This window comes from Uloborus diversus, chromosome 1, assembly GCF_026930045.1.
Source record: "Uloborus diversus isolate 005 chromosome 1, Udiv.v.3.1, whole genome shotgun sequence".
NCBI lineage: Eukaryota > Metazoa > Arthropoda > Arachnida > Araneae > Uloboridae > Uloborus > Uloborus diversus.
This window is the reverse complement of record NC_072731.1, coordinates 181,779,789-181,792,957: the sequence shown is the minus strand read 5'-3', so window position 1 is coordinate 181,792,957 and position 13,169 is coordinate 181,779,789. Positions and strand designations below refer to the sequence as shown.

Genomic DNA, 13,169 nt, shown 5'->3' with positions numbered 1-13,169 from the left:
GCGCCATCATTTTTTTTTTTTTGGGGGGGGGGATTTTTAAATTTATTTATTGATTTATTTTTTATTTAAATTATTTATTTTATTCTGTCCATAGTTTATTTCATTCATTTATTTTGTAAGTGTGTGTGTGTCATTGACTTAGCACAGAACTTTTCTAATAAAATAATAAAAAAAATTAAAAAACAAGCTGAAAAATGAAAAACGAAAAATGGAATGGGCAGAGGAACTTTTTTTGAGGGGGGGGAGACTGGGGCCATGAACTTGGGGGGGATGAGCACCCCCTGTCTCAAATGACATGCAAGTGTTACTAAAGATAGCCTAAAATTGCATATTTCAGAGCAGAAAATTTCCGAATTGAGTATCCGACCATTCCCGCTTTTCTTAACCTCGCCACAAAATAACCAAAGACTACTTTTAAAACTTTGATTTCGGAACATTCCCACCGATCCCCTAACGTTAACAAAGAAACACTAAAAGTGACTTCAGTTTTGTAAAAAAATTGGGAGCAAATCCAAACCACCCTTTCCTTTTTCTTTACTAAAAATTACCTAAAATTTCGATTTTTTACGAAAATTTAGCAATTTTCTGCAAATGTGGCCCTCCCCCACCCCCTTTTTTTCTTTTGTAAGTATGTAGAAATTAATTACGTCATTTTTTTTAAATTAAATTTCTAGCTTTAATTCACGCACTCTTGACAATTTAATATATTAGCTATTTCACAACAAAAGGGTGGCAAATTAAGGAACCGCCCGGGGCGGCAAGCACTGTAGCTACGCCACTTAAGCTTGACGCAAATGAGAGATAAATATGACTGAATCAAAATAAAATGAATTCAAGGTGCAAATGCTTTTACTAGAGTTGGGAAGTCAGTTTGAAAATAATGCCCAACTCTCCACTCAGACTCTTGGATTTTAGGAATGTTGACTCCAACCCTTGTACTTCAACATTTCTTTTTTTTTCTTCTTTTTCGGTCTTCTTTAGGAAATTTTTTTTTCCAGATTCAAGTTAAATTCAGGATTTAAAGTTGAATAATGTTTTGCTGGCATATTTATCTATTTTTTCTTTTTTTTATTTCAGAGAAAACAGAGCTGTAAATGGAGGGATTTGTGTCGCTAATCATACCTCTCCTATAGATGTAGTAATACTAGCCAATGATAACAGTTATGCACTAGTGAGTCAAGCTGTCATTTCTTTATTTGTTGTGTATTTTTATAGTAGCATATTTCGTGATCGTCAGATCTACATTTATTTTTTGCATATCAAAATCTTATATATGTTTTTTATATTCATTTTTGTATAAGCAGCAAAATTTCTGTTGAAAAAATGCATATTGGGTAAAGTCACAAAACCATATTTTATCCTCATATCCAGGGGCGGCATTTCAACGTTTCATTTGGGGGGTCGAGTTTTTGAAACATGAATTTTCTCAATAGGGAATAAAATACGAGTACATTTTTTTAAAGTAAGGTCATTAAAGAAATTTAAATTTTAATTTCCACACTTTTAATTTATTTTATAGCAAACTGTAACAGAAAAGATCTTGATACTGCCGTTTCTAAAGTAAATTTTTATGTACGATTTTTAGCATCCAGAAGAAAAGGAAATCTTGGTACTATATTCCGTCAATATCCAGTGGCATGCTCTTGGCAGTATGGCTGAAGATGAAAGTTTTGCTTGTTCCATCATGCACCAAAAAAAAAATTCTCTAACCTTCTGAGACACGAAAATGATCTTTCAAAGTTAGCTGAGTTGATTGGAATCGGTGAAAAATAATTGAATCTACAAAGTTATGTTCGGAAATGCATCTTAAAAAATTTTCGCTTTAAAAAACCCCACGCAAGTTTAAAATTTGTGCTCTAGTCTTCATTTTTTATCATTGAAGTACACTGCCTCTTCACAAAACAATTTTTGAGCAATCACGATTGCTTATTGTTCTCACTTGACAGTCCTTGATGTTCCGGTTCCTCTTTCAGCTTGGACCAGGCCTGCAGCACCACCGTCTACCGGCGTCGGCGCGGCTGATCCTGAGCACTGTCCCCCGGAATCCACTTTTGCTGGGCGGTGGCGTCCATGTCCTACACACGCATGCGCATACACAGTCGCCTACGAGCGCACGCCTTTACACACATACACACGCCTACGTGCACACACGTAAGCCTACACACATGCACATAACTAACACGTAAGCACCCAGGAGGAGGGACATGCTTGGGCGGGGGAGCCATTTCTAGAAACAATAACTCTAACCAGTAGAGTCTTGTCTCAACTCGTGATTGCGAAAAACATAATTTGAATTCAAAGTTTCGGAATTCAAATTAGAGTTTTTTTTTTGCTTTGTTCAACAACTTTTACATGTATTTGAAGTATTTTATTTATCTTGTTCAATAACCTGCACATATAATATTGAACTTAGATTTATCATTAAATCTTGCATTAATTTCATTAGAAGCTGAATGAATCTATTATTTGATACAGAATATTGAGCCAATCATATGTTTTTGCATCATCATGTGGATTTTCGTCACTTTTTTAAATATTTTTTTTTAAATGGGTCCAATAATTCCGAATTAACAAGAAGCTCTTAATAGGAGCTCAATCAAGAGTTCTAGCTTTAACTTTTGAAGACCATTTTGTACCTCTCAGTTAAAGAGCATCCTGCAAAAGTATTTGTTGATGCACGTTTTTTTTTTTTTTTCAAAAATAGCGTGTCTTTTATAAGAAGTTTCCATGAAAGCATACAATGTATTAAATTGCTTAAATATGCATCTTAACCTTCAGCCAACGGCGGTACATACAGTGAAACCTGTGTAAGTTGACCACTTGTGGTTCAGCACTTTGGCGGTCAACTTAGACAGGTGGTCAACTTATAAAGGGCGGTAATGTTTTTTTTTTGTCATTTCTTGCATCATGTATTCATTTTTTGATGAGTTCACCCTTACTCTTTCTGTTAAACTCACTTTCAGTGTTTAACATTATTGAAAGTGAAACAATAATTAAAAATACCTATTAGTATTTTTAATAATAAACAAAAAATAATTTTGTTATTTTTTCCTTGTTTTTAACTATATTAGACAATGTAGGTTTAGAAATTCAATATATGCCAGCTAATTTCCTCTGGATTTCTCCATTTTCAATTAATTTTAATATTTCATACTTTTTATTAATCTCAAGTTCAACTAACTTTCTTTTTGAAGCCTTTTTATGTATAGACAAAGAGTAACCAGCTCGACTCTCCCAGTTCATAAAGGCAAAATTAAAATGTCCTATCTCTTAATCCCTTGCACCAGAAACATGTAACTTTACTCATTAGCAGCCCAGATCTGTGTACCCGCAGTGCGAGGGGCCCGCTTCCTTAAAGTGGCTACTGACTTTAGAAATTGAAGATAAAATAGAAAAAAACTAGCACTAAGACTTATGCACTTTACAAATAGACACTGCTGGCCACTAGGGAGGGGCCCAACATATTTTGTTGCAGGGAGGCCCGAAATAGCTAGATCCGGGCCAGCCCCCCTGTGCTCGGCTAGTGGAGTCGGGACGGCCAGTGGAGAAATCGGCCGAAAGGGAGAATTTTTCCCTATTTTTCCCTGCTAACCAGTTCTCTCTCGACTTGGGGTGTGCTCCTCTTCCATTGGTTGTTTCGCGCTTGCGGCCGAACTGCTTTTAGTCGCTACACTTGCCGACTGCCTCGGAGCAGTAGAGAAATGGCTTTTTCCGTTCCTGTGCAAGTGCCACTGTTATTGACTGTATTGTATGTACTTTTTCTGTATCACATATTAGTGTAGGACAACTTACTTTTGGTCAGGAACATTCTAAGGGATCCTTAAGATGAATATTCATTGACTCATAACAAAAAACCCTTTCAATCATATCGTAACCTAATCACTTGAAAACTTGATTGCAAATTTTTAAAACCTTAGTTTTTGCAGATTCAAATTTTACCATAATTATAACAATGAAAAGAAATAAAATTGAATCATTTTTTAGGAGTAAGAAAAAGATTGTGACTTTGGGTAAAAAAATACTTGGGGGGGGGGGCGGGAATGCTATAAAAATATTTTAATAATAGAAATTATTGCACAAAATTTGACTAGAACTGTATTAGATTGATACAATTTGTTTTAATTACAACTTGATAAATCATACCTTTTATTTCATTGTTTATTGTTAATGTTTAAAATAACTTTTGCTTTGTTTTTGACAAACTAAATTTTTTAAATAGTGTAGTTAAATTTCATCTGGAATTTTGTTTTAAAATCTATTATATGGTAATGGAGGTCTATACTAGTACTCCAATAAGTTTAAAATTCATCATGTGTGTGTCGTTGGTTCTTAAAACATGATTGGTACTTGGCCGAAATGCTATTCGGTACGTCTCTACATGATATAAAGAATCTTGAATTGATTTCGCATACAAAATACAAAGTATAAACAACGTCAACAATATCAACACTGTTTATGCTTACTTTACTTGTTTGAATGTTTTCGAAACTAATGTTTAAATTTTTTCCAAATTTAAAATAGAAAATATTTATCTATTTTAAGAAAAAAGAATATATTTTTTATTAAATGTTATCTAGATTGTGTATAGTTACAATATTAAAACCAAATTCATCCGAAATCAAAAGTAAATTCACATAGTAAATACAGTAGAACCTCGATTATCCAAGCTACACTACTGCCTTGGATGTTGGAAATCTCGGTTAATAGAAACTTGGTATAAAAACCTCGGTTAATCGAGGTTCTACTGTATAAGAATTTGGTTTATGTTTGTTGTAAGTTTGGAATATGGTTGCATAAACAGAACAATAATTTCTTTCCTGATAGATGATTTGATAACTGATAATCATGGTCAAAACATGCTATATCATAGATCAAGAACCTTGCAGAATGCAAATTATTCAAGTGGTTCTCTGCTATGTTAATCTCTTTGGAAACTGATAAATACAGTAAAATGTCTACAATGATACTGTTGGGACCTAAATAAAATATCGTAATAGACAGGTTATCAATCGACAGGTTATCGTTATAGACAGTTAGATTATTCATGCTGACATTTTGCTTGGGCCAAAAAAAAATATTGTTATAGACAGATTTTTGTTAGATATTATCGTTTTTCACAGGTTTCACTGTACGTGTATCATCATTTTAAAAATCTAAGAATAAAATTTAAGGATTATTAAGCTTTTAACATAATGATTGACTATGTAGAACAATAGAAGCTTATTATGTGATTAAAAATAATGTGATTAATTTCTATTACAGAGTAGAGATTCAGTGAACATCGAATATTCCAGTAAAATTCAAACTGAATATTTGGCCAAATACTTGTTTAATTTTTTTTCAAACTAATATTTGAATTTTCTCCAAATTTAAAACATAAATTATTTGGCTACTTTAATAAAAAAATGTATGTATTTTTTTTTTTAAACTTCATAATTTTAGCGGTGTATTTCAAGTAGATTACATATACAGTGAAACCTCTCTTATGCAGACAATTTTTAATTCTAATGCAAATAACATTATTAAGCCCCTGTCCTGCGGACACCTCTCTATTGCGGACAAAAAATATTGTCCCGTTAGTGTCCGCATTAGAGGAATTTTGCTGTAGTTGTTATACACAAACCAAATTCATCCAAAATAAAAAGTAAATGCACATAGTAAATATAATTCAGTTTACGTTTGTCCTAAGTTTGGAATATGGCTGCATAAGTAGAACAATAATTTCTTTCGGGAGAGATGATTTGATATCTGATAATCATGGTCAAAACATGCTATATCATAGATGAAGGACCTTGCAAAATGCAAATTATTCAATAGGTTTTCTGCTGTGTTAATCTCTTTGGTAACTGATAAATATGTGTATCATCATTTTGAAAAATGAAATTCAAGGATTATTAAACTTTGAAGTCAATGGTGAATTTAAATTAGGTTGTTTCTTAACAAGTTTTAAACTTTTGGAGTTTTTTTTTTACATGAGAATTACTTTTAATGTGATAAAATTAATAAGCAACTGTTTAAATTAATTTTTTACTGTGGTACTGTATTGTAATTTTCATTCGGCCTTGTCTGCCGAATATTCAGTGAATCTCTATTACATATATTTTCAATTAATTTAACGAAAAGAAAACAATTAAGGTACTTACCCTCATCCACTTGTCTGTGCTCTTTTTGCACCCTCCTTGTGCATTCAAAGTGGCGGTTAATGCAGTCCACATCTTTTTTTTGTCCTGATTGGTGAAGTCATTTGTTAATTGGTTAGTAAATAACTTATTATTGTCTTCCATCCAATCCAGCATTATGCAGAGTTGCTCTTTTGAAACGCACTTCGTTTCTGCCATTTCCCCTTCACAATAAACAGTTGCAACTTCCAATTCCAATGCAATGAAAAATGCGACGCTAAAGGATTCGGATATTTTCGCGCTCCAAAAAGAATGACATCACTTTCAGCGACCACGATTGGTCAACACCCTTCCCCTCCTAAAGAAAAATATGGGCTAGGTCCAACTTCCTAGATCTCCACTCCACTGCCAGCCGGGCACACCTCAGGTGGAAAAGTAAACCACTCCTTCAAAACTGGTTGTTAGAAAATGGGGAATAATCGTTTCTCTACTCCACTAGCCGAGCACAGGGGGGCAGCTCTTTTTGCACAATTCCTGTGTTGCCATAACATATTGCAACTGAAAGAAAAGATTTTGAACTTTTCTACTGACACCTATTTTCATTGAACAGAGAACAAAAAGCTATCTCAAATAGAACAACAAATGAAAAACAAGTTTAGAGAATAAAGAGCAGCATAAGCTTTATGATGCTGTTTAGTTAGTAAAATGCTAGTCTGTCATCAAAGCATTAAAAACATTCTTGGAAAGCTATCAAATAATAATAATAATAATAGTAATTAATAAATAATGAAATAAAATAATTTGCTGAAGAAAGTTTAAAAAAATAAACCAAGTGGTCAACTTACAAAGGGTTTTTTACAATACTTCAAACCAAATTCGGCATACATTAGTGGTCAAGATAGACAGGTGGTCAAGTTACAGAGGTTTTCCTTCATTATATGATATAGGACAAATTCCGTTCCTGACAAAAGTGGTCAACATAGACAGGTGGTCAACTTACAAGGGTGGTCAACTTTACAGGTTTTACTGTATGCTGTACCGACAAAAAGAGCTCTCTTCCTACGGCTGTGGTACAACGTCTGTACCAGTCCTTCCCTTCCCCCTCCAGTTACTTCCCGCAGCTGATAATCCTTTCACACACGCCTACGCAGGGAGAAAATGAATGAAACGCACTACACCCCTTTTGGGGGGTCTGTCAATCAGAAGCGTTTGGCATAGTTTTGTTCCCAGTGAAGGAATGTGTGGCGAAGTTTCGAAAAAGAGGGGAGAAAGAAAAGTAAAATACTTGAAGGAAAGAAAAATTTTTGATAGCCTTTTTCTGTTTAATAACCCAATAGTAAGGCTTCCTATAATTAAAAACAGCATATTTTACTGAGTACAAAACATCTATTTAGTTTAAACAGTGTAGATATTTGGGGAGCAGAGGCAAGAAACATCATTCTCCAAAATATTTCTTTTGTTATGAATTTGTAAAAATAATTAAACACTTGAAAAGCATATCTTATTTTGCTAACTTTTCGAAAATGAGTATCATGGTGAATAGGAAACAACTTATCAATTTGCGATTTGCCACGTTTCATTTATTTCTTTATTTACTTTTTAACTGAAAATTATTTGTAATACCGTTTCAACAAAACATGGAAAACATTCTAAAATCAATAAAATTTGAAAGAGAGGTTTAATTAAGAATCTGTGTCGTGAATCTTTTGGTTTGAAAATTGAAAGTTAGACTAAATGCTCATTTTTTTTTTTTTTTAAATAATAAAAAGTCACTAGCACAGCCAGAAATATCTTCTGGAGGGGGTTTTCTGTTCAAAACGAGCCTTTTCATATGTAAAAGTTATTGCACTAGGGATGGCAAGAATGTTAAAATCAAGGGCTCTGAGGGGTGTTTTTACCCCCCCCCCCCTTCGCTGCGCCTCAAAATCTTCTGTGATAATTGATTACTTATTGAGTAAAAAGCATAAAAACTTAATTTTGATATTTTAGAAAATATAAATGTATTTCCTTGATATTTTGTCTATAGCGAATATTATTTCAGTAGAAAGTTAAAAGGACTAAGGATATGCTGAATGAAACAAAATAAGTATGGTACACCGGGGCACGTTTACGAGGATTTTTTTTTTTTCGCTGAATTTTTTAATTTTATGGTTCAACTTAGGAATTCTTAAACGTTATGGCCTTATAAAGCAGTTAATAAAGTATAAATTTGTGCATTCAGTTTTCCCCCTGTTTGTATTTAAGGGGCTTAAAATGTTAATTTTTAAGTCAAAGTCGGTTGCTCCTCTTTCTTTCTTGCGCAAAAAAAAAAGAGGTTAAGTGAAAAGATTTATTAGAGCACCTGATATATCTTACTCAGTTTTCAATGAGAGTTGAATGTCTGTTTATTTTTTTTTCTGTTAATTAATTCTTACATTTGGAATTGTTTATGCCAGTAAAAAATGGAAGAAAGAGGTTGTTTTTCTGTTTACTCATGCATATTTTTTTTTTACTTATCTTCTCTTACTCACAAATAACAACGTACTGGGTAGTGAAAATGTATTATAAAGATAGTACATAAATAGGAAATGTTGAAAAGAGGAAGGACTTGGAATCTAAATCAAATTTGCCCAGATATTTTTCTTGTGCATTGTGAAGGGAGCGGAACTTAATCCTTCAACAATTACTAGAGGTATTTCAACCACAATTAGAAGAAAGAGTGAATGGGGATATCAGAGAATTTGTAGGCTGTCTCTCCATATTATCTCACTCGATAGTGATTGACTTTGAAACGCCTCTAACAGCTTCATATACAAAAAAGGGTTCCTTGCATGCTCTAAAAGATAGATAAGAGCTAACGTTCTTTATGTAAATGAATACGGTGTTCAAGCATATTCCGCTTGCACCTGCTCAGAAAAGCAAAGCAAGGAATTGTTCGCTATTATTGTGGATTCTTTCTTGGACACACGTTATTAGTGTCATCATTTTTCTGAATAGCCAAGCTGAAAAGCAAAGTTGCCTCCCTTGAATCTAAGGTATTCTACATTGTATTTACAATGGCTTTGGTCTCAGTTAAACGCTATTTACCTCCGCATTTCAGCGCATAGATAAGGACATCTGGCATTTTATTGAATCCAGTGGTCTACCTCACAAATAGAGTTTGATATTTATTATTTTGTTGTCATTAGCCTTAGGTTAGATGAGAAGCATTATTTCAGTGATTTCAATTTTAAAACTGAACCAAATATACTTGCAGAAAATCTAAACCTCTAATGTAATTACTAATGTTATTGCTCATAAAAATGTATCGTCGGAAAGGACTCACAGATGAAGAAATACAAAATTTGATGCAAGAACTAGACGATGAAAACTATGCTGATAGTGAGTCAGAGTGCGAGGAGGAGGATGAATAGTTTATGCAATCTGAGCTAATCGACGGAAATGAAGAAAACATTATCGTCGCACCGGAATTTCTAGGAAATCCTTTTGAAGTTGGAGCCTTAGAAAAGTGGAATAACCCAAAAGTCTCTGATTCTCCAATGAAATTCCAATTCACTTCGCATGTTGGCGTGAAAGTAAGTGTGGAGGAAGTACAAGAAGAGAAAGACTATTTCAATCTCATTTTTACCAATGACTTTGTTGAATTTTTATGTAAAGAGACGAACAGGTATGTTTCTCAGACTTTACAGCCAGTACATTTAGGAAAAAGGAAACATGTTTTAGAATGGAAGCCTTGTACCACTGAAGAACTAAAACGTTTTATTGCTTTGACCCTTTTAATGGGTCATATTGATAAAGATGATATTTGTGAATATTGGTCGAAAGACGAATTGATTGAAACGCCTATTTTCGGAAAAAGCATGTCCCGAGACAGGTATTTACAGATCCTTAAATTTTTACACTTTGCCAACAACGAAAACTCGCCAGACCGAAACGATCCAAATTACGACAGACTGTGGAAAATTAGAGAAGTATTTGATCACATAAATTTATATTTTGGAAGCCTGTATGATCCCACAGAAGAACTGTCCATTGATGAAGTTATTGTGAAATTCAAAGGTCGTGTTATTTTCAAACAATATATTCCAAAAAAGCACAAGCGATAGGGTATAAAATTTTTTAAAATTTGTGATAAAACTGGTTATACTTGTCATATGCAAGTTTATCTTGGTAAAGATAACTCACAAGGAAGTACCACTAATTTATCATCACACAATGTGGTAGTAAATATGTGTGAGCATTTCAAGAACAAAGGGCACAAGCTTTACACGGACAACTTCTTTTCTTCCCCATTGCTCTTCTCAGATCTTTTTTTCAATATAAAATTAACAGTTGTGGAACCATACGATCAAACCGAAAATATTACCCAAAAGAATTGTCAAAATCTATATATAAACTGCAGCAGGGGGATATAAAATTAAAATATAATGCAACAGGGCTTACAGCATTACGCTGGAAAGATAAACGCGATGTTTATATGCTCAGCAACATACATTGTCCGGATTTGAAAACTAGCAAAGATAATAAAAAACCAGAAATTGTAGAAGATTATAATCAGCACATGGGATATGTGGGTTTAAGTGATAGGATGGCCAATTCGTATACCTTTGGGAGAAGAACAGTGAAGTGGACTAAGAAGTTATTTTTCCATCTCCTTGATCTAACAGTACTTAAATCTCATTATTTGTTTAAATTAAAATTTCCGAAAAGCACCCACAAAACATTTCGCAAGAACCTCATCAGACAACTTCTAACTATCTCAACAAGCATTACAACAAGCCCTTCAACCAGTAATATGTCCATTCAATCACCACTTAGGAAGAATATTTGCATAAGAAATTCTAACGAAGGACATTGGCCACTAGCAATTAAAAATCGACGAAGATGCATTGTCTGTTCTAAAAAAAATGTGCAAAGGCGCTCAACCATCATATGCAAAAAATGCAATGTTGCTCTATGCGTTGATATTAATTGTTTTGAAATTCATCACGAAAATTCAACGGACGCTTAGGAAGTTACGCAGAGCTTTGCAAATGCGTCCACCAGGTCAAATTTCGAGTTGGGGGGGAAAAAACGGAACGGGGGGGAGGGGGGCTATAATATATATGTGTGTATCAATATTTGTGTGAGTGTTTATGTTTATTCGTTTGTACCTGAATACGAACTTAGTGCTCTTTAAATTGTGTTAAGTTGTAATAATTTCCTGTATTAGAATTGAATGTCAATAAAATGTGTAATTTATAGAAATATATTTCTTTCTCTCTCTGTCTTAAGCATACATATGTGTCAAAAAATAAACGCATTTTTGTGGTTGATTTTTCACAGGCTCAATTTTATGTGAGAGGAGCACATACAGTAGAAACACTTTTACTTTTATCTCAACTTAAAAAATTCATACTATTAATGTCAGTAATATTATATAAAAAAATGAGAAAAGAGAGATTACACAGAATAACTTAGTAAGTCTGCACAATAAACTTAAAATGTTTTAAATTTTTTCCAGTGTACATATACAACATTATTGATGAATTACTGTTGAACCCTTTTTATGTAATAGTATTTTAATGTTTTAAACCATTGAAAATTGCTTCTGTGATCTCGGATAAAAGAATCTCTAGCTTAATGGAAAATTCCATTAGGCGGGCTTATTTGTAATGAGTAAGACTGTCTTTAAGCATATTTTAGCACATTCACTAATACAGTCGAACCTGTTTATCTGGAAAACCTCTCTATGTCAAAGTTTTCATTTTCCCTGCACATAAAGTATTAATTCAATGTTTTCCCCCATGTTTGTCTCGAATGAAATTTCCTGAAAACCTGTATATCTCTTTATTTGCGTTATTAAAAAGGGAATAAGATCATGTATTTTATCAACTAATATGATTGAAACATTATTGTGATAAAACTACTAACTGCTGATCATATTGAATGTAAGTTAGTTAATATGTTCTGATATTTTATTGTACTAGTTACGTTTTAAGTATGTCGTCTTGCTTTTGAAAAACGTGTTTACAGCAGTGTTTTTTAGAGAACCCCATAAGGAACAAGGAGGGAAAAAAAATATTTTCAAACCATTGAATAAGTGATGACTAGCCAAGTATAGTGTCCCACTATGGTAACCCTGTATTGCGGAGAGCTCAGCGGTCGAAGTGGACATCGCCCCCTTTATGCTGTCCTATTCGGGGAGGGGGGGAAGGAACTAACAAAGCTTTGAGCCATAGGGAGAGGGAAAAGATAATTGTATAGTTGCCGTAGCCTAAAGGTTAACAGAAGGAATCAATGTTTCAATGTTCACTCATTAACTGAACGTACATTTAAAATATAAGCACAACAATGAACTCAAAATACCGAGGAACTTCTCGTAAAAATCGGGCCAGTCACACCTCTGCACTGCCCTTTCACATTAGAAGCAGAAGCATCATCTTAACACTAGACTCACAATATGAGGCGTTTAACCCATATGAGGAAATTTCTTCTTTAGTTGAAACAAACTTATTCTCCCTCTGTTTTTTATTCTGGAAGTTCTGGAAATGATTCATGAATTTCTAAGTTATTATCCAAAAAGCGAAATACAGTTGCTCGTGTCTGGACAGGTTTCGAGTTTCATCAACTTTTACTAAAGATCATCTGCATTTTTTTTTTTTTCATTTTTTAATTTCCTATTTAATTTTTTCATACTTAATTTTCCAATTTCCTTGCATATGATGATCACTGATTCGCGCATTATGTAAATTGAATTTCCCTATTTCTTAATATTCTGCGCAAAATATTTGGGGGTGCAACCGCACCTTCTTGCTCCCCCTATTTGCCGCCCCTGCTCATATCCAATTTCATCCCCTTTTGTTTCTCGGGTTTGACATCAAGTGTTGCCACCGGTGTATTTTTTGTAGATTGCGGTCAAGAGCACTATTTATTTGTCAAAGTTTTATAAGTCTAGTTCGCCAAGTTATCATTTAGAAGCACTTGTTCTGGTTTTTGAAAACCTGAGTTATAGTAACACCATTTGTAAATACTCTTTGATTTATTTGAATGCATTTATCTAGTTTTATTTGACATTTTTATTTATGGTAA

The 13,169-nt window shown here is 33.5% G+C and overlaps 1 protein-coding gene across 1 annotated transcript in view; it reads left to right on the top strand.

Moving 5' to 3' along the window:
* The window catches only part of LOC129233803 (glycerol-3-phosphate acyltransferase 3-like), a 119,492-nt gene that overhangs the window by 69,297 nt on the left and 37,026 nt on the right, over nt 1–13,169 (top strand). Inside the window, exon 9 of the mRNA XM_054867781.1 lies at nt 1,078–1,171. Coding sequence (XP_054723756.1) covers nt 1,078–1,171 — 94 coding nt within the window. The remainder of the gene's footprint in view (nt 1–1,077; nt 1,172–13,169) is intronic.